Source organism: Ursus arctos, unplaced genomic scaffold (assembly GCF_023065955.2).
Source record: "Ursus arctos isolate Adak ecotype North America unplaced genomic scaffold, UrsArc2.0 scaffold_13, whole genome shotgun sequence".
Taxonomy (NCBI): Eukaryota; Metazoa; Chordata; class Mammalia; order Carnivora; family Ursidae; genus Ursus; species Ursus arctos.
The window spans coordinates 38,378,512-38,401,225 of NW_026622797.1; the positions used below are offsets into that span (position 1 = coordinate 38,378,512).

At 37.2% G+C, this 22,714-nt stretch overlaps 1 protein-coding gene across 36 annotated transcripts in view; it reads left to right on the forward strand.

The window, feature by feature from the left end:
• The window catches only part of TRDN (triadin), a 362,517-nt gene that overhangs the window by 137,601 nt on the left and 202,202 nt on the right, over positions 1 to 22,714 (forward strand). For all 36 annotated transcript variants that reach the window (XM_057311074.1, XM_057311078.1, XM_057311076.1 and 33 more), the window contains one exon: positions 3,306 to 3,383. In XM_057311074.1, the coding sequence (XP_057167057.1) occupies positions 3,306 to 3,383 (78 nt within the window). The remainder of the gene's footprint in view (positions 1 to 3,305; positions 3,384 to 22,714) is intronic.

Below are 22,714 nucleotides of genomic sequence, written 5' to 3' on the forward strand. Positions count from 1 at the left end.
AGAGGGATTTTCAGGTAATAGCTTGTAAAATGAAGGGCACCTTTAGAGTTCCAACGTAAATTTCAACAACCTAAATTGTTCCTTCAGAGAGAGTAACAGTCCTCAGGAATTCCAAAGGAATATATTCCTAATAAAATTATAAGCTTCTTTCCTGTAAATGAGTTTTGCTATTTCTGTCATGTTTAATTTTATCTGTTGTTATGTCTTCGTTTATGTACTTCAAAGTCTGTTTCAAGTCCTCTCGTGTAATTAGATGGGATATAAATTATAAATTCATTATTGAAAAAAATATTATTTTGAGTATTTACTACGTGTCAGATGCTGCATCACTTAATCCCCATAACAGCACTAAAAACTCTCCTCATTTTATAAAGACCCTCCACCGAGGATTGGCTACTTCATGAGATGTTCAAGTTTACCCAGACTGTAAGTGATAAAGCTGAAACTCTCACTTACACAAACTCTCACCATTTGACTTTAAACATAAAGTCTTCATACTAAACAACACTCTTTACTATAAAATTCTATTATTAGTATAACATTCTATCAGCATAATTTATTATGTAATATATTTATTCATATATAAAACGGTCTCTGATTTCAACAATATTCTCTGACATTATTTGAACATAAAAGAAGACTTTAAGTCATGCGTCATGCTCAAAGATGACGTATCTGATTTGTTTTGGTGCTCCCTACCACAACAGAAATTTGTTCTGAGCTAATAATTCCCCTGCCAGGGTGACTTAACAGCTGTCACTAGGGAGGCAAGAAGATATCTGGCTTTATCTTTCTCTTTTTCTTTGATCCTACTTCCCTGCTGTGTCCATTGCCTCACAAGGATACAGTCAGCCATTGTGGGGGGCATACTATAGTTGGTTACAGTGGTAGAGAATTTCTCTTATAAACTGGATATTACACTTACTGCCGCAGAAGACACCAGTTTGTTTGTTTTAGGAGTCCTCCATATTTCGGCATCCATGCCTTGTTCTCACCAGATTCTCTCTGTGTGATATCCCTTCCTCGCCTCATTTCTTTACCCAGCAAACTCATTTCAGGTTTTTAAATGCCGGTTACAGGTGACCTCCTCCAGGGGTCTTTCTGCAACATCCCCTCTGTATATATGATTTCTCATCATCACACTGTATTAGAGCAATCTGTTAGAATGATCCAAGTCTGTTTTAGTCAGTATATTGGATACCTCTTGAAGGGAGGGCTGGAGTTTAATGTTTTTGGTATTGGCAAATAATAAGTGCTCACTAAAATGTTTTTAAGATAAAATAATGACTTTATAGTTTCTCCAGGAAAATCTAAAAATATTTTAGAGTATAAATTATGAATAATTCCCCTGGAGAGAATTTTGTTTTGAAATAGATTTCTAGAAAGCTTATCAAGACTCTAAAAGATTGTGATTTTTACATCATCGCTGTTCATGAAAGTATATGACAGGGAAAAATTGGTTTAGATTGAATAGGAACCATTCTATGAAGATATTTTTTAAAGCCTCAGTATTTGGAAACGATTGATTTATGGTCATGGCCACTTGTATTTTAAGCTTTAATCATTTAGTTAACTTCTTCCTAAATCTAGATTATCCCTAGATTTAAGAGCTACAAAATATCAACCTACCTTAGAAATAGTTTTCAAGAACAGCTCTCAAGCAAGACTCGGGAACGGGTATTTACAAGTGTATCTCCCTTTGACTTACAAAGAAGGTGGAGACTCAGTATGGAAGTTTCATGCTTCTGTCCCACTTCAGTCATGGACCCTCTTATAAAAGATGACCCTCTCTGGCGGTAGGCAGTCTGAAAGAGGCTTTAAGCACCTCTAATCCGGAGCCTACATGGAAATTCAGCTCCACTTCCTATTCCTGAACGGCCTAAAAACCTGTTCACTTTAGTTTTCAAACTGTAAAGTGAAAATACACCTACATCCTAAGGATCTTGTGAAGTTTAAATAACTTAGTATATCAAAACTGATTGGGATTGTTCTAGGCCCAGAGTAAGAAGTATGTAAATGTTAGCTAGGGGAAAATAAGGAAGATTGAACTTTTTTTTAAAGTGCCCAGCCTCACCTTATCTTTGTACACTGAAAGAGGAACTTGCATGTTGCAATACGTTTCTATCACATCTCTGCTCTCAGGAGGAAAAAAAAATTGATGATAATATGGATTGATACTTTCCTAGGTATATGGCCTGCATGTTATGAACCAATGTGCTTTTATGCATACTTGGACATGCTCAAGAAGCAGCCTGAATGGGTCTAACAACTCTTAGGAAATCCTCTAATGAGTGGAGACTAACCTCTATTTGGCATGAGGGCCTGGGCTGCTCCCCTTCTCACCACACAGAACGTGGAGTGTGCCACTCCAGTTGCTCTGCTTGCTAATCCACAACTCACCAGAGCAAACTAATTTGACAAATTCTAAAAAAGGAAAACTTCCAGTAAGCAGGCAGGTCTGCTGACATTTGATAATATCTAGTTGTCAGTGAGATTTTAGAAAGTGCATATGCCCACGTCAATTCCTGGATTTAAAAGAAACACACGGCAGAAATTTGTGGAATGAAAATTAATGATAAAACATTTTGCAAGCATTTCATATGGGATCATATGTTAGTTAATGTTTACAGTTCATGGCCTGGATGGTTTTGGTTAATTAAAGAAATCACTTGGGATAAGGAAGCACTCAGAAACGATTGTGGGTTTTTATACAGTTCATAATAAGCCCAGAGACTTGAGGGAGCCTTTCAAGACTCTATAAAACTGAATATATTTTCCCTTTTGCCCATTATTTACTTAACTGCAGGTCATTTATTTTGGCAGGAGAAAATGTACCTGTTCTATATCAAAAGGCCCATGAATTTTAACCTTCTTTTATTGCCCTATTATATCATTTGAGAATTTTTAGTTAAATGAAAAAAAATGGTGATTTTCCTCTATATTGGGAGTCCTCTCAGCTTCTGTGATTTTAGTTTCCATAATTTAAAGTGCATATTGAAAATAAATTGCTTTATTTGATTGCATGTAGATTTTCCATTAATGAAGTCCAGTAGATATATTTAACATTGTATATACATCTATGAAAAGTAATATATTCAGAAATGGCTCTGAAGATAACGAAACCTGTGTACGTATCCACTTAAAGATCTCACCTAATAACACTTTTCTTATTGCATAATAATATGAATTTATAGTTTGGTTTATGAATTATGCATGTTGGAGACAGATCTAGCTATTTTAGTCGTGGATATTAAATTTGTTAATACTCCTTTTTTTCAATACCTACTCCTACATTGTGTGGACAGGACAAAGCCCAGCCTTACCGCCTCCATTACCAACAGAACAAGCTTCCAGACCCACTCTGGCATCACCTCCTCTTGAAGGCAAGTATTTTATTTTTCCTAAGGTCTTCTCTGTTATAGATGAAATAGAATATAGAGAAATAAAACAAAATAGTAACAGCTGAAACAATAAAATTCGTATTTTCGCAAGTAGTTTTAGTATGTCTAAGCTGCAGGTTACTGTTCCTGAAATTACAACTTGGTGCTTTTTGGAAAACCAAAAACTTCCTCTTAAGATTTTATATTGGTAACTAGCAGTTTCCAGAAGGATGACCAGCTTCGTACCCTGGAAATCAAGGCAGAAAGTACGGGGACAAATGGACAGGACGTGCCTTGCAATTCTTGAAGTTTCACTACAACTTGACCAAATTAGTGTCTTAAGACTCTAGTGCCAGAATTTTTGCATTTGAACCTGCGTTTCCTCTCTTACCATTTGCATAAATTTTTGGAAGTTACCTAAATTCACTCTTCATGAGTTTTCTCATCTATAAGGTGGGTCAAGAATAGTATTCATCTCATTGAGTTATTGTGAGGATAAGATGGTGTGTGTGTGTGTGTGTGTGTGTGTGTATGTAGGAATTTATGAGTGCTTTATAAAATTAGTAGCTAGTACTACCACTAATAAATAGTTCATCAAAACACAATGTTTCAGGATGGGCAAAATTAGAAGAGGCAAATGTCTTCATAATTAATTTTGTTAGAAATTCAAAATCAGTTGTCTTCATTTATTCATTCAACTACAATTTATTAAATCCCAACCACGGGATCACATCAGGTATTGCCCAAAGAAATGGGGAATCAGAGATTAATAGAAAATACTTCCTGTCCTACCAAGACTCAGTTTACAGATTTAAAATTAAAAGTAATTAAAGAAAAAAGAAAGAAAAAAAATTAAAATAAATAAATAAATAAAAGTAATGAAAGAGGAGCCAGATATAAAACACAAGTAACCAAAGCCAAGAGCACCATTAGTTTTTTGCAAGAGTACAGATCGAGGTCTCCTTCAGACCCTCATGGCACCCCTTCCACTCCTAGCTCTGTCAAACACTGAAAGGGATATCAGCCTGCTTGTCCAAGTTCTATTCCCATCTGTCCAAGAACTACCCTGTTGACTTTGGTCACCCCCTGAGACTAGAACTTTCATTCAGCAAGAGGCCCAAGAAGTCACTGGCAGCAGAGAAAGAACTGTCTGGGGAAAATAATTCAGGGTCCTAGGATTTGGAATGTAAGAGAAAAAAACCCCAGGTGGCCGCACCCTGTTGTGGGCCGCACCCACAGACTCCTAGACCTACGGCAGGATGTAGCCAGGGGAGGGCCCATAGAGCCCTGTAAAGCACACAGCTGCACGAAGTGCCCTGGTTGCTGGCTTCTAAGAGGTGCACTGATTACACAATGTGATACGAAACAAAAACTAAATCAGTGCTGAATACCATGGAACTTAGAGAAGGGAGGGCATAGCTCTTCTTGGAAGAGGTGAAGAGGACCCCAGGAAAGGCTTGTCTGCAGAGGTGGCTGTGAAGCTAAAGTCCCAAGAATAGGGAAGACTGAGCAAGGAAGGCAAGAACATTACCAATAAAGAATTGGCATATGCAAAGGCATGGAGATGAGGAAGAGAGGGATTTGGTCCAGAGAAGCATAAGTAGTTCAGCATGGAGAGAAAGAAGAAGGCATGGAGAGAGTCTGGGACAGCTCATAGAAAGGCATGCAGAGGACAGATTGTGACGTGCCTTGTAGGCTAAGCTTGGGACTTATTTGTATCTTTAAATTTTTATTATAGAACATTGAATAGTAAAGTAAACCTGCAATATACTCAGCCTGCAGATACATTTATCAACATTTTCTATTCTTGCCTATCCAACCTTTCTCTTCTTTCCTTCCTTTCTTCCTTTTTTTCCTCATTGTGTTTTTATTTCTTTTGCAAATCTCTGCCGTCATGCTATTTCACCCAGCTAAGGAATTTGTATTTCCTTTTAAAATTTTTGATACATTTACATGTTCAAAATTTAAAAGTTACAAAAATTATATAGGGTAGAAATTCTCCCTCTTGGCCCTATGCACCAACTAGCCAGTTCTCCTTATAGGAAACCAATGTTCTTTTCTTTCAGAGAGATTCTGTGCATATACAAGCACAAATATTTCCTCCTCAGCTAAGAGATTTTAATTTTTTTTTTCTATAGAAGACAAGGAATTCCCCGTGGATGGGATAGGCATGTTCATTTTAAAAGATCAATTTGACTGCCATCCTGCTGGGCTAGACAGGTGACATGAGATTGGTCACAGACACTGAGAAAATAGTCCAACCAAGTTGCAAAGCAGGAACTAAACACTGGTCTAATGGATGGAGAAAAGCAGATAGATCAGAAAAGTATATGGAAAGGCAATCAATTGGTCAAGGTATCTGATTAATATAAATAATGAAATCCAACAAGTGGTAAGAATGACTCCAGCTTTCTGAATTAGATATCCAGGTAGATAGAGGTGCCATTCACTAAGACAAGAAACCATTGAAATAAAACAGACCTGGGGAGGAGAAGCAGGAAGGTGATGGGTGCAGGACAGATGGTTTCCCATGGGATATCCAGGTAGAATTACTGAGCAGGCTATTCTAAATTGGCATATGGAACTCAAGAAAATATTATATGGCTGTTATCTGGAATTATATACTCATGTAACCTGTCCTTCCCTCTATACTCTAAGTATCTTCTATGCCCCAAACCCCATTCCCAGATGAACCTCCAATAATGAGGAAATGTCTGAGAAGTTCAGTTCATTTCATGTATCCTCCAAACCCCTCCTACAAAGGGGACCTAGGCATTATTGGTTATTTCTTGCTACTTAGAGAGATGGTGGGAACCCTGTGTCTATAAAAACAGTATACTGATTTATAGGCTGTGCTCTAGAATCACACATGCCTAGATCCAAATTCTGGTTCTGCCGCTTTCTACCTGGATGAACTTAAATGTGGTAACTACAGTTTCAGCCTCTTTATTGGTAAAATACTGATACTCATATTAGCTATCATAGCGAGGTATTGTAAAGACAGAATAAAACTAAAATGACTGCAGTTTTTATTACTGTGTTTGATATTAATGAACTTAGGAAGTTCTCCTTCTATTGCATTTTATTGACTTAACACCACTTTTCACAAACAATAGTTTGCAGATCACCAGCATCAAAATTAACTGTGAAGCTTGTTAAAAATATATATTCCCCCCACATCTTAGATCTAGTTGAATCAGATTCTCTGGCAATTCAGAGGGAAAAAAAAATCTCTGTTTTTAACAAGGGGTTCAGTTGAGTCTTGTACACATTAAATTCTGAGAACCTTTGGTTTATGTCCATGTGTAAAAAAGACTTACAGATCCAACCAATTGTTTTACACCAGACACCTGAACTTCGTAGCCTGTTTCAAATAGTCTTTTCTCCATTTTATCTATATTAAATTAAGTTAATTAATTAAAATAAATTTTAATTAATTAATTTAATATATAAAATAACTTATTTAATAATTAATAATTTAAAATTATAAATAAATAAATTTAATCTGAATGCCTTGGTGAGAGATGCATTATCCAATTGACCACAGACGCAATGATCCTTTTGACTATATGTTTATGTTCCACAGTCAATGGCCAGGGAACAATTTGGGTAGCTGGTCAGGCGATGTTTTCCTTCGGTAGTGTTCTGACGGCAGCATGCTCTATGCACTTTCTGGCCAGATCCTGACCAAGTCACACCTGTAGCTCTGCTCTCTTCAACTCACATTTATTTAGAATATTGTGTTTTCTGTACTTATATGCATTTTACATTTGATATTTCAAAACCCTGTAATGTAGACATTATTAACAATTTACAAAGGTAGGCTTGGAGTTTATTTATTCGTGCTAAGTTAGTAAATCGCAGGTCTGGGATTTCAGCCCTGAATTTCTAGTTCTATGCCCAAGGGTCTTTCTAATATATCACTGTGCAGACATCAGCATTTCAGGATCCTACATTCATGTTTTCTGAGACATCAACAAGTTTTGGAAGATGAAGACATAGAGTTTTGTACTGTAGATTTCATGCAGTTCTGCAATAGAAACATCACGTTCTGATCTCAGTATAGAGTACCCTAGCAAAGCTTCTCAGAATGTAATGTGCACACAAATCACCTGGGAACCTTGTGAAAATGCAGATTCGGATTTGGTAGGTCAAGGGTGGGGCCTGAGATTCTACATTTTTACCAAGTTCCCAAGGACTGCTGATGCTGTTGGACCAGGACTACATCTCAGTAGCAAATCCCCAGGTGATTTAGAGGGAGGTGGAGAGCAATTGAATATTTCTAAAAATGCTTTTAATTTAGTATTTCTCAGCTGAATGACCTGTAATTGGCCAGATGTCCTTCCGAATGGCTAAAATATCACTCATGGAGAAATCTTGACTGCTATTTATCTGGGAAAGAACAATAGTTTTCAAGCCAAGTACCTAAGCATTCTAGAAAGGCTTACAAGAGAGCAAGAGAAATGCCAGTGGGAATGGGGGAAAGGTTACATTATACTTGCAAATTATAATAACCTATTGTATAGTATGTAAAATATTTTGATATGGCCAGCTACACAAATGGAATGAATTAGTAGTTGCAAGTTTTAAATAAAAATCGCATGTCATCTATAAGTCAGTGTTATATCAAAATCAGTCTAAAAAAGGAATTCATTTGGTCATTAAAGATTACAATTTAATGTAAAGTACATGTAAAATCTTGCTCCAAGACTCCAAATCAATAATGCTTCTTGAATTTTTAGAGAACAGTCCGGGACTACTCCAAGGTTTGAAACTTTTGCCTCCCATCCCAAACTGCTACAGACACATTTTATTTGGCCCACACAGACTTTTTATTTACTAAGTGTGGTCATCTTGAATAAGGGGAGCTTCTTACTGTCTCCATCAACTTCCATGCACCTGCTTCACCCACTCACTCACTGGGCTCCAGATGCCATTTCTCTGTGGTAATTATGTGAAGACAGTTTCCTTTTGATATAACAATTTCTTAAATTCCTGATCAACCCCTCATATCTTGCTCTGCAAGGGCTGCCAAGACAAAACACCACAGATTGGGTGACTTAAATAACAGAAACTTATTTTCTCACAGTCTGAGGTCAGAGTGCCATGATGGTCAGGTTCTGGAAAGAGCGCACTTCCTGGCTTGCAGATGTCTGCTTCTTGCTGTGTTCACATGGCAAAGAGGGAGCGCTGGTGGCTCTTCTTCTTCTTAGAATGACACTGTTGTATGAGATCAGGGTTCCACTCTTATGACCTCATTTAAGCTTAATTACCTCCTATCCAATCTCCAATACAGTCATATGGGGGTTAGGGTTTCAACATACGGATTTGGAGGAGACACAATTCAGTCCACAGTACTTGGTAACCTCTAAGCCTTGTTATTACTAAAGCAGCTTAAAGGTTTACCTCTACAATTAGAACTGTTTAAATATTTGAGTACTCAATGATTTGTGTTTTTTGTATCTATCATATGTGGTTTTACACCAGCATAAATTCCCAACTTGCGTCATCTTTTATATATGCTTGATATTGATAGGAGTCAAATATTTTTTTAAATGTTTTAACTGGACTCAAATATAACTGACTCATCCTGAAAATAATAAAACAAAAGCAGTAATGTCATCACTGGCAACTATTATATATCATTTACCTAGCTAGTAAGTGGATTATTAGGAAAAAACTTTTAGAATCCAGTTGAGAGAGACAGAGAGAGAAAGGGAGACATCAGACTCACATTTCCTTTGGCATTTGGACTATAAGAGCTTATGTTACTGGAGATAATTTGACACAAAACTGACAAGTGACTCACTGCCCCAGTGTTCATAGGACAAGGGAGAGCTTATAAATAATAAGTTTCATTGGATTCTAATTCTGTTGTTGTTGTTGCAAGATAGACATAAATCAAGCAACTCCAGTTCCCCACTTTGAGGCAGATTTTGATAGATTATTCAAGTGTTTGACTGCAGTTTATCTCCTACTAAAGGTTCGTAAAACACCAAGTAGCAAATGTTTTGCCTACCTGTCTGTCACTTGGAAAAGGATGTGTCATTTGTAAAGTGGGACACCTAGGTTTCCATTGTTATATTTAAAGAGCGATTTAATTTGACATTTCATCCTGGAACCCAGGACAATGTTTAAGTGAATAGCAAAACGATGTCGCAGGATTACAAGGCTTTTGCTAGTACCGCCCTTCAATTCCCAGAGAAGGAGTTTTCACACTGCGGACCCTGGCGCTGAGCAGCTTTCCAAGGAGTCCACGTTCTCAGGCGGTGCTGAGCTCATGGGCTTTGTCAGGGCGTGCAGATGTGCTGCCTGTGACTTCATTAACATAATTGATTAGGAGCTAGGACATATTTAGTATTAATCAAGCTGTTTTTAGTGAGGCTGATTATGCACAGTCCTTGATGCACTATTTTAGTCTGGAACTTCCTAAGGACCAAGTTGCAAGAAAATGGCATTAAGTGAAAAAAAGGAACTTGTGGCACTTAAGTGTGCTTTTTTATTTGAGGAATGCAGATATAACAGGTCAAAACGTAGGAGCTTCAACGTATTTGGCATTTTTTTTGTTTTGTTTTCAAAAACTAGAGCTTATGTATAGACTGGATTATTAAGTGTGTTCACAGGACATTGGAAACAATTTACAATTTTATGAGATTTTAAAAAATCATGGACCTTGTTATGAGTGAAACAGTACTCACATCTGTGGGGCCCTCAAAAGCTTCCTTTGTGCATTCATAGTCCTTAAAACAAAGAAAATGAGTTTCCCACGGCACTCAACACCTCCTTGGAAAGGTTGGTGTGCTTCTTATCTCAGGCTATTTGTCTCATGCCTTGAAGTTGTATCTTGCTTTCCTTCAGTTTCACTCCTCTCCCCATATCACATGGTTTGCACAGCATAATGAAGTTTTTATTGCTTTAAATATTTGGGTATGACGACTACTTGTGTAATTCAATCACTTGTTTCCTTTGACTTCTACTGTAGTTTTTAGAACATGTTTGGCCATGGAAAATTGGCTACAATCGCATAAAACAGATATATAACAACACCTCGTGTAATCACTTTGGGTGTTGTCAATTTGCATTTAATTATGGACATAATTTAAAAGGGACTAACTTAAATATGATATTAATTCTCACATTCTTTCAAAAAAGTATTACCTTCTGTGACAGAATTCCCATGTCTACTGGGAGCTCCACTGGGGTTGAAAAGCCTGCAAGTTCAAAGAGTCACTAGAGTTAACCACTTACGTCATTAAGGGAGCTGATCTATTGAGTTCTTCCCCTGAATGAAATGGCAACTTTTATATTAACATTACAGGTTATTCTTACTGTTGGCATGAGAGCCACTTTATCATCCAGTGTTTATCAGAACTGTATCTCACAGGAAGGATTAGCCCCTCACTGCTCTCAAACAGAATCCTCAGTGACTAAACAAATTGCTTAGGCAACATTGGCCATCTTCACCCCGTCACCAAGAACAGCTGCTTCATAAGCACAGTTACCAGATCCCATTACTTTTAATTAACAATGAGAAAAGATTTTTTTCTTTCCCCCTACTCAACATGGACATCCCCCCAAAATATCATGTTTATTGTTGTCATTGTTCTCTGAAGAACAGAAGGCTTCCACCCACATGTAATTACTGGACGTTTAGTGTAAAATTGCCACAACTTTTCTTTTATGGCAAATACGTGGATGGAAGAAGTTAAGTGATCCTTTGCTAAGTATATATCTTCTCCTTAAATTACTTACTTTTTTAAGATTTTTATTTACTTACTTGAGAGAGAGAGAGAGCAAGCAGAGAGTAGGGAGAGGGGCAGAGGGAGATGGAAAGGGAGAGAGAATCTCTAGCAGACTCCCCACTGAGTTGGGAGCCCGACAGGTAATCCCAGGACCCTGAGATCATGACCGGCGCCGAAACCAAGAGTCAGACACCTAACCAAGGCACCCAGGGTGACCTCCTTGAATTATTTTTAAGATTCCAATATAAACATACAATTTGCATAAATAAAGTCAAATATAAGGTGAATAAATACTGCATACCGTATCATCTTCTTGAGTAAATATACAACTGGTACTTAGTATGGCAATTTTAAATAATATCATAAATGCCATCACCCATATGTGGGTGAAAGAACTCTAGAGAGAAGACCAAGGACTCAGCTTCTAATCTCAGCTTTGACACTAATCAGTTGTATGATCCTTGACAGATGGGTCTCCATTTTTTACCTGTAAGGTGTGGCCCAGAACTTGAATGGTCTCTTAAGTCCCTTTCTGCTCCCACCCAGAGATTTCAAGCTTATTGTTTTCAGCCTGGTGGGTTGGTAATAAACTGCCTTAAGAGCAAAAGGAAGACTGCATGACTTTGCATAGTAATTAAATAGCTACCATAGATATGTACAGTATGGTCGTGGTCTGGATAGCGATGTCTACTTGTTGGGGCAACCAGGCTTGCCCCTATGCAGTGAATAATACTATAAAGCATTATTTACTGATGTACAAAATTGAGTTGTACAGATCATAAAGGCTGTAAAAGTTAGGAGGAAGATGAGATATGAGTGAGGCAAGGCCATGCAGTGAAATCACAAGACTTGCATTGGGCCATAAAGACTGAGTTGGTAGGATTTGTGTAGAGGAGAAAGGAACATTATAAGAAACTTATTATAAGATTATTTCTTACCATAGGATGCATCTGAGGACAATGTTCTACAGGAGCTAGTAATGTTTTATTTACAATTCTATTAAACCAAGAACTTTATCACCTTAGCTCTTCAGTGAGATATATCCTGAGAAGCAAAGAGCATAAAATAATAAAATAGAAATTTGGCCCCGGTTCTTATTCCATTAACTCTATGACACAATAAATTTTATTGAACTTTAGGACGACATAATATTTTCCTTTGTTTTGTGGTGAAATAAACTTATATCTTTCAACAATTTTTAATGGAATTGACCTTTAGTTATAAATTTTGATAAAATATATAAACCAAACTACTTTCACTACTTATTTAACTTAGAAAGTTGCTAACACAGCTGAATGAAATAATGTATACAATGGCTTAGAAGATTTTCTTTTTTTTTATTAAAGATTTTATTTATTTATTCACTTATTTGAGAGAGAGAGAGAGAGCACAAGCGGGGGAAGAGGAGGAGCAGAAGGAGAGGGAAAAGCAGACTCCCTACTGAACAGGGAGACCAGAGCCTCAATACCAGGACCATGAGATCATGACCTGAGCCAAAGGCAGATGCTTAACCAACTGAGCCACCCAGGCACCCAACTTAGCACATTTTCTAGCACAGTTATGTACTCAACCATTAGTTGCTATTATTATTATCACTTTTGAATCATGAAAGTTCTGCAATATGTATAATAAATCATTAAATTTTATGATAGCTTTTAAATTGGTCTCTACAGAAGATAGTAAGGTAATGACATTCATGACATTAGTATATGGAAAACTAGATAATTTCTTAATACAGGCCTCAGGTCATATTCCAAAGAGTTTTGTATACACAGCTAAAGATTTTACACGCCCTCGTGGACGGCATGAGCCCGCTAAAGCAAGTGGGCAAGAGGAGTATGATCGAATTCGCATTCTAGATTATCGTGTCAGCTACAGAAAGAATGGATGGCTGAGCGGTGAGGATTGGGGGTCTGGAGATGAGACAATTATAGGAGCCTACTGCTCATGGGGAAAAGCCATGCTACTTTTCTTTTAAACAACCCTCAAAACAACTCCAAGCAGTGAACATGATTTCACATCATTTTAGAATTTAGAAAAGATCAGAGAAATCAAATAAATTACCTAAGAGAACACAGCTATCACAGTGACATACAGTTGACCTTTAAAAAAAGTGGAGGTCAGGGGCACTGCCGGCACCTCCCCCTTGCGTTCGAAAATCTGTGTACAACTTGACCCTGTGAAAACTTCACAACCAATAACCTACTGTTGCCTGGAAGCCTTACTGACACATCAACAGTTGATCAGGCATATTCTGTATGTATTATATACTGTATTCTTAAACTAGAGTAAAGAAAAATATTATTAAGGAAGTCACGAGAGAAAATACATCTACAGTACTATACTGAATTTATAAAAGAAATTCACATGTAGATGGACCCATGCAGTTCAAACCTGTGTTGTTCAAGGGCAGCTGTAATTGGAATCGGAAGCCAGGTGTCGCATATCCAGGTTTAGTCTGTTTCCATTATCTTAGACTAGCAATTAAGTCTTAGGGCTGAGCGTGATTGCTAAAGTCTTATCTGACCTGAGTAAATGAATGGCATTAAGAGTAAGAACAGATATGGGGAGAGATAATGAGCTCAGTTTGGGGCTTGCTGAGTGTATCTGGGTCCTGGGCACATCAAAATGGGTGATTAAGACGGTTTCATGAAAGTAGTATTTATAAAGGTTTTTGCAGAGTTATGGTGAAACGTCCCAGGGCTAGCAAAAACAGGGAGCTTTAATCTGTCCTAGGCCCGAAGAGGTAGGGGAATGGAATGGTTTACAAAGCCAAAATTCTGTAATTCTAAGAGAGAGATGCCCGGTCAGAGCTACGTCCTTCATTAGGAGAACACACCACCAACACTCTGTACAATGACATGTGTAATATCCTCAATGAGCCCGGGAGGGAGTTGGAAAATAACTCTTTTTTTCCTGCTCTTCTGTCTCTTGATGTTGCTCCCATAAGCCAAAAACAACACAAATCTTAGAGCCCAAGGGGCTTAGTTAACACAGTCCATAAAGATCAGGGTGGAGACTGGATCTGGATTAAAAAAGAAGACCATGCCACATGTCAGGCAGCGAGCTAGGTTCCATTCATACAAATGGTCACTTCCAGTGGACCACTGAATATAGGAGTCTGGAGTTTACAAATGAGGAGATACAGATATTGGTTTCATAAACTTAATCCTTGCACAGCACTTTCTGAAGTCCATAGTTCCATGACATTCTTGGAGGAAAAAAATTTTCGTGACAAAACACTTCTGGTCAGCATGTGTTGTGTTCCATTCTTGCACATTCGCAATGTACGGTAGTATATCAAGGATCTTTTACGTGAATCATGATTATGGAAAATGTTAACGTATTTAAACTTCGTATTTTGACATTTTTTTAGATTTATAAAACAGTTGTAAAGGTAATACAGAGATTCTTGTGTCTTTCAACAAGCTTCTTCTAATATTCACATTTTCCATAATAGTGGTTCATCTACGAAAACGAACAAATTAATTTTGGTACAACACTGTTTATCCAACTTTCACCGTCCAATGGCTTGAAAAAGATTCTTTAAAAAATGACTACTTACATGTGTGAGGGATGCACAAATATTAACATAAATATTCTCAGTTTTTCTCCCCCACCTTAACATCTAAGGAGTATTCGAGGGTTAGCTGGTCAGGTCCCAAGTGTTTGTGTTCTTTTCAGAATATGCTGGGAAAGCAGAAAAATCAGAAGGAATTCAAAGAATTAAATGTATTCATGTTGAAACAGAAAGGGTTAGTCCCCAGAAGAAAAGAAAAGATTTGGACAATGAGAAAAGAGGTCAAGAGAAGCAAATAGGAGATCTAGCATGGGCTAGAGGAAGTTTTTAGTGTGCTTTTGGGAGAGAGAAGGGTTTGGGGTGGAGAGGAGGGAACATCTGTCATGAGAGAGGGTTGGGAAGCTTAAATAAAAGAGTGAATCTTTAGACTGTCTTGCTTTGGGTCCTACAACGTTAGCTATTTGAAAGATTTTAGGAAAGATTTACATTTATCTTCAAACCTTCCTGGAATTTTATTTTATTTTTTATTTTTTAAAACCTTCCTGGAGTCTTAGACTCTTGTTTCTTTTGATTGCAACACTGTGCTAGGGCTGAACATGAGGAAGCGCAGTTATATTTGCGTTAATATGTTAGAACCAGTGTAATTCACCTTAGTATTGTGGAAAAAATAGGTAAGTCTTAATAACTGATTGTTAAGTAAACTTTTTAAAAAAGAAACACAAAACCGGGGCTCCTGTGTGGCTCAGTCGGTTAAGTGTCTGTCTTTGGCTCAGGTCATGATCCCAGAGTCCCATGATGAAGCTCCCCATCTGGCCCCCTACTCAGTGGGGAGTCTGCTTCTCCTTCTGCCCCTCACCCCACTCGTGCTCTCTCTCTCTCTCTCTTGCTCTCTGTCTCTTGCTCTCTCTCTCTCAAACAAATAAATAATACTAAAGATCTTAAAAAAAAACACACACAAAACCAAACAGGTGGTAGAGGGTCAAGAAAAAGGGAAAGAAGAATGGAAAGAAATGGGAGTTTCCCATAGATCATGAACTATAAATACATTTTAGTAGACATTATACGTATTTCATAAGAAACTTGTATCTCTAAACTTAGAACTGTTCCCTTATTTGGTTTTGATTTCCCATTATTGATTATTAAAAAGACTATTTGTGAAAACCATTAACTTTTTCCTATCGAGAGAAGGTTTTTCTCCCTGTACACATCTGACAATATAGCTAGGGGTGTCTGTCTGATTTGACTCTCCAGGAGCAGTATTTACTCTGCGGACCCAGGAGTGGCTCCCACAAGCAGGAAACAGAAAAGGAGCCATCTGTTGACTAGGATCTGTTATTTGTTGTCTCAGGGTTCTCTCATAACTTTTATCATGGTATCAAAAATTTTTTTCCCTGTATTTCGATCTATAAGGACCAGAGACCAGGATGAGGTGGGTTGTGAATGTGAGTGAATGTGATCTAATAGTAGCTTTCTTACTATGGAATTCTGATTGGAAACCTCTCATGCCAGCAAATTTTTCTCCTAAAGCATTTTATAAAAAAGAACTGGGTCCCTCCAAAGCTCTAATTCGTATGTACCAGCTTTTCTTTATAACACATTTATGTGTTATTTGTGTCATCTTGACCTAAAGGTTTCTTCCTATTATATGAACTTGTTACAATTCCAAAAGATGTTTTTCTTCCTCTCTAGAACAAAATGAGTCTTTAAAGCCAGGTCGGCCTTGGCCAAATGGAGTAAAGGGTCTTGGCAATTGTTCACATAATAAAGGGTGAGGGTTGCTCACTTCAATTAGGTGTGGATTTTAAATGTTTCTAATGCTTTTTTTTGTTCTTAATGTTTTTAACATTAAAACATAAAAAAATTTTTGACCTACTAGAACAGACTTTATATGTGGAAGGAGAAAACAAAAGGTTTTTTACTCGTTTGGTATAGTTTGTGAGAGATGATGAAATTTATGTAGCCCATGAGTTAGAATAAACCCGAGTTCATACTACCCGGTCCTCATTACATCACATGCTCTCCTTCATGAATCACAGGCCTGGACCTCTGAAGCCAATAATACATTATACGTTAATTAATTAACATATAATCAATTAACAATTAATTGAGTAGAAATTTTAAAAAGTTTTAAAAATGTATATTACCTAGTGAAAGAATGCGATCTGGAAATTTGTGTGTGATTCCAATTATATGGCATATTCTGGAAAAGGCAAACTATGGAGATAGTAAAAGGATTAATGTTTGCCAGAGTAAAGAAATATCTCATTTTGGTTACAGTTTGCATTTTCCTAATGGCTAATAATGTTGAGTATCTTTTTCATGTTTATTAGACATTTGTGTATCATCTTTAATGATTTATTCTACTCTTTTAATTGAGTTGCTGTGTTTTATTACTGAGTTTTAAGATTTCTTATGTATTCTGGATACAAATTCTTCCAAGATTCATGATTTTAAAATAAAAATAAAATAAAATAAATAAAATAAACCTGAATTCAACTTATTAAAATGATGACAACTTTAAAGTTGTACTTTCTGAAGGGATACTCGTTCCTTTTTAGTATTGATGCCCATTAGGCATATTTTTTTCAAATTGAAAGGTTTTGATTGAAAACCAGACTTATACATGTGCCCAATACGCCTAACATTTAGTAATTTTCAAGTCAAATTATTTTTGCTAATAACTATTAAGTCTTTTTAATTTATGTAGTAAATCAAGTCCTACTTCTCTATAAAAATAGTGCTATCTTTGAAATGACACTATAAAGTGATATATATTTCAATTTTGAATGATAACCAGTTTTTCTCTAAATATTGATGATTTCATCACAAAAAGAAAAAATTCAATTTTCTGATGTTTTTAGGCATTCTTGACATTCCAGACATAATGGAGTACTTTTACAATCCATTTCCAAATACAGAAAAATGTAAAAAACCAAGAACAACAACGAAAAACACTAAGGTGAAAATATGAAAAAGAAATCTTTTATAAATAGTATTATATTGAAAATGAAAAGGTATTAGAAAAGAATCTTGTATTTATGTTTTTCTTACCTTTATAGAAAAACATATTGGAAATGTTTACAATAAAACATCTTGAGGAAGCAATGATTCCGCATAAAAATAAACTTTTAAAGTGTTAAAAGAGTTCTTCCAGAGTCTCCAAATGTCAGCAGCACCAAAAAACCAAAAACCAAAAACTCACAAACAAAAAACAACCAATAAAACAAAAGCAAAAAGAAAACCACAAGGGAAAAAACAAAAGTTGCAATTATACTATATGAAGCTGCCCAGAGATTAGTGCGTGGAGATGGAGAGCTTCTCACCTAGTGAAAGTCAACAGATTTTGAGCACTTGCTTTCTGAAATGTAAAAAGATTGAGAGGAAAATAAAAACCAGAGTTTTTCTGTTTCACGTCTCTGTCTGTCTCTGCCTCTGTCTCTGTCTCTGTCTCTGTCTCTCTCTCTCTCTCTCACACACACACACACACACACACATACACACACACACACACACACACACACACGGCACACACGCTGAGGCTGCCTTTGCTCTTTCACTTCTAGATAGGAAAGTGAAAAAAAAAAAACAGGTATGGCAACCTTCATCTATATAAATGTAACCCATTCAAAAGTAACGCAATCACTTATCTAAAACGTTTTTATCATTTTTGAAAGCCTTACGGGAAATCTATCTTATCCATTTTAAATATCAAGTTTAATTAACATAAGATACTTTTTTGCAATTTGAAATGTATCAAAGAATCTATCTTTTTGCATTCCCTTTTGCCTACGAAATTCAAAACCAGAAAAGAATTGTGGTTCTGTCAGAGCACTTGGGCTGGGAGGGGGCTGAGAGCGATTTGACAACACGAGGTAGAAGCAGAACTTCTGTTCTGCCTGGGGTCTGTTCACTTGCAAGTGTCTGACAGAATACATCTACCTCAAGCTTCATTTTCCGGTTGCAGCAGGGAGAACAGAGTGTGGGGTTATGCTTAGTTTGGAACCCTTGTCGTGTCATTTCTAGGATTTGGGAAGTTGGGCAAGTCACTCTTCCCTGAGCCAATTTTTTCACTGAGACTTTTTACCTGAGGACCAAGTAAATGTTCATGCCCATAGGGTCATGTGCTTTCATCTGTTAGTGTAATTTCCTTTCCCCTTGAAATAAGTAACATTTCAACCAAAATTACTTTTTTTTTTTGCCTTGCTCTGACCACATAAAACAATTATTGAGATCCTTTCTCTACAATCCTTTTGAGGCTTCATGAACTGTATTAGGCTCTCTTGAGAAAGTTCGGATTTATAGTGATCAGAGCTGGAGTCCTTCGGGACATTTCCGTTGTGAATGGTACTGTATCTCTAAGACTTCTCAGCCGGGATCTGCAGGACCCGAGCCGTCGCTCTGCCCCTGGGGTCCTTCAGGTGCCATTGGTAGTAGTAACACCTGCCATAGTCCGTCAGAGCCAGGCTCCACAGACCATTTCCGAGTCCGTCTGTGCTTACTTCCCCCGGAAGTAGCTTTTGCTCTTTCACTTGGCCTTGGTTTGGGGCCTCTGTGATGGTTCCCTTCCATTCTACCTTTAATATCCTTCAAAGTCCTTATTGTAACTGTAAACTTCCCACTTCTTATTCCCATACCCAGTGTTCCTGGAAGGAATCTTTTAAAACCATAGACCCTGGCCAGGGGTTTGATGTAAGGCAAAATAAACATCTGTTGATTGAGAAAATTGTAATTTTGAGTTTCCGGGTAATCGCTGAAAAGTGCTATAGAATTGCTGGTTGTGAATTGTTTGTTTTAATAGCTGATAATGAGAAGAGCTGGCTTCCGAGAATCATTCAGCTATCACTAAAGGAAAAGCCCAGGCAAAGACAATGGATTCGCGTTCTGACAGGCCAGTTTAGTTATGCCAGATAATTCGAGTGAAGTCCTTAATTTAGAAAGCTTTGCTGCCATAGCAACCTAATTACAATGTAAAGTGAGGTACACCTACCACCATTCTATAACGTTACATTCCTTCAAGAGTCCCAAATACAATTCAGAGGAAGAAAACAAAGAGAAAAGAAAAAGAATATTTGTACTGAATTCTTTCTCGTTTCTTAATTTTCCTCCTTACCATATGATCACAAAGCCCACTTAACACCACCCAGCAACAGCCAGATTTCCTCTTAAAACAGAGCTCAGCATAGTAGAGTTTCTCTGCTTGGAACCTCTCAGTGGTCTCTTATCTTACTGTAAAATGGGACAGTCATACCATGAACAACCAAACCTATGTTCAGGGTCTTGGTGGATATTTTTTCTCTGCTGCAAACGTCTTCTCGATAACCCAAAGCTCTCCCGCTTTTTTTAAAGACTCTCTTCAAATCTTACCCATTGGGAAAAATTTATCCTTCTTCCTTTAAAAAAAAAAAAAAAAAGCAATGCTGCCTTCCACCCTCTCACTCACCAATCTTTTAAAACAAGCTCTTTTTTCCTGACCCTCATGACCACCTGACACCATGTACACATAGTCATATTTTTGTGATATATACCACATACATACTTATTTAAAGCATTAAAAATGGACTTTTCTCCGGATTTAACATTTTTCAGCCATAGCAAAGCCAGAGAACATACAGTAGCTATTTACAAAGCTAGAGCTTTCTAAGTTAGCTGCTCCCAGCAAAATTGAGAAATAAATGCAAGAAGATGCATGCTTCATTTGGAGAAGGAAGGAATAAATGGGTGGAGAGGACTCTAAGCACTCTACTCATTCCCCTGCCTTTTATGCCTGGAGCCCGAAGAGCTACTCATCGCACAGGGCAGTGGCTACTCATTATAGAGAAACCGACACTGGAATCCGCTTCTTCATTCCAGCACAGCACCCCTTCATAACACGTTAAATCCTACTGATGTACTTGTTTCCTGAACTTTCTCAACATAAAATATCCCAGACACAGCCTCCCTTCATACAGAAAAAAAGAATTAGTGCGCATTTACTCAAATAGAATGATAAATGTCCTATCTAGAGAAATTACCAAAGATTATATGTGGTCAGACTCTTACTGTTTCTAAAATATCATAATAGCTCCTCTCTGCTAACATTATTTTATGAACATCCCCTCTGGTCTAGGCACTTCAGCTCAGTATCTCCATTCCTCACAACAAGCCAGCAAAGCAGATTTTATTAGTCCCATTTTTCAAATGAGGATAACGAAATTCAGTGTGTCATAGTGCATTGCTCAATTTTCCTCAACCAGAAAGGGTCAGAAGACAGAATTTAGACCAAGGTCACTCCCCACTAGCACCCATGCTTTCTCTCTTGCCTCGCACCTCTGTAAGATAACAATGGAGAACTATAATAATCACTGGTGTCATTGAACTTATCTGCTTGTGTGAAGTTTCCCATGATCACGGTATGAGCGGGGTTCCATGCCAACCTCTGCCACTCTAAAGAAATCAGGTGACAGTGACAAGATGTGTTGGAGCGCATTGTTCTGGAAGAAACACGCCTTTATTTACTTGACCCGGACCAAGAATACATCAATCCTGGCCAGAGAGGGTTAGAAGAGAAGCCCCCATCTGACATGTAAAATTTGGATAATCTCTACAGCAGAAAGGAAAAGAGGGGACTAACGGAACATAAGATGAAAAATTAAACATTTGCATTTGTTTTCCCGTTTTGCTGGGAGCAGGCATCTTAGAAAGCTTCACGATTATAATTAACTATTGTTCATTCTCTGGCTTTGAGATGGCATAAAAACATTTTAAAGCAAGAGAAAAGCCCATTGTAAGGGCTTAGAAAGTAAAAAGTAAGTCATTTAATTTTTCTTTCATCTGATGTTAATTTATGCAGAAGCTAATAACATATTTGTGGCTCAGAGCTGCTCATTGTGGAGAGGATTTCTCTCGCAACCAGTCTTCCCTGTGATCCCTGCCAGACAGAGCCATCATTTCAGGGCGTATGACACTTTCGCCAGAGAAAAGCAATACACTGATAAGTTCACATGCTACAGACACATTTAATTGCTACCCCTCTGAAAGCCAATGGTATTAAATGTTCTAACTCTTCTCTAGCTGCCACAAACAAAACAGCAAACAACTTGGAAGAGAGGGTGAAGAGGAAATTAAATATTTGGGTGCATAGTCAGGTGGAAAGGGAAGAGTATTGTTGACTGTTGAGGGAGAAAATAGTCAGGGGAAGGAGAATTTTCAGAAAAGAAACGTGGGTTACTTTTATTTCCAAGCAGAATATAATTAAATCGTTGTGTCTTTTATAATTCTATTAATTCCACTGCTGCCAAATCACCTATAGAATAGAGACAATAGTGCTTGGAGAAATGCAGAATCTTCAGAAGTTGATGTTTTAAATGAATTCACCATGAATAAAGTAAGCCCCATAATGACAGCTTAAAGGTCTAATTCATAAAAATGTTATTAAAGCACATTATTTATACCTGCTTTTTGTGGACTTCTGCTTTTATTCATGACTCTCAGTGTATGGCCGTAATCACAGGCAGAGTGTAAATGGAAGCTTTAATTCAATCTGAACTAAGGCAAGAATACTGTATCGCCACAATAAAATTCCAGTTTTATTAATTTAAAGGGTAGGATTTATTGCACAAGAGTATTCTCTTAAAAAAAAAATAAAAAGAACGTCTTCCATCTTATGACCTCAAATATCTACTTTCATTCTGAAGTTCAATGTTAAGATTGACTAATTGGAACTTTAAATGAAATATTTATTCATCTACATTATGAAACCGAGAAACTTAGATACAGAGATGTGATCTTATTGTGACTACAGCGTCGATGTCTGATCTGGGCTAAGACATATTTGCAAGTAATCTGTATTTTAATTAACCCATTTTCTGGCACAAACATTTAACAAACGCCAATTCAATTGTCTGGCATATGCATTTTTGTTTTTGATAAGATGGAAAAGGCCCTGCTATGTAAAATTTCTCCCAGATAAGCTGAAAGTAATGACACTTAAATCAAAAGTACCTCTATTCAGAATTTGAAACACGATTTACATATTTAATATGCATAAACCTTTAGGAAAAGGCAAAGTGGAACTCAATTGGTTTATTTCTAAC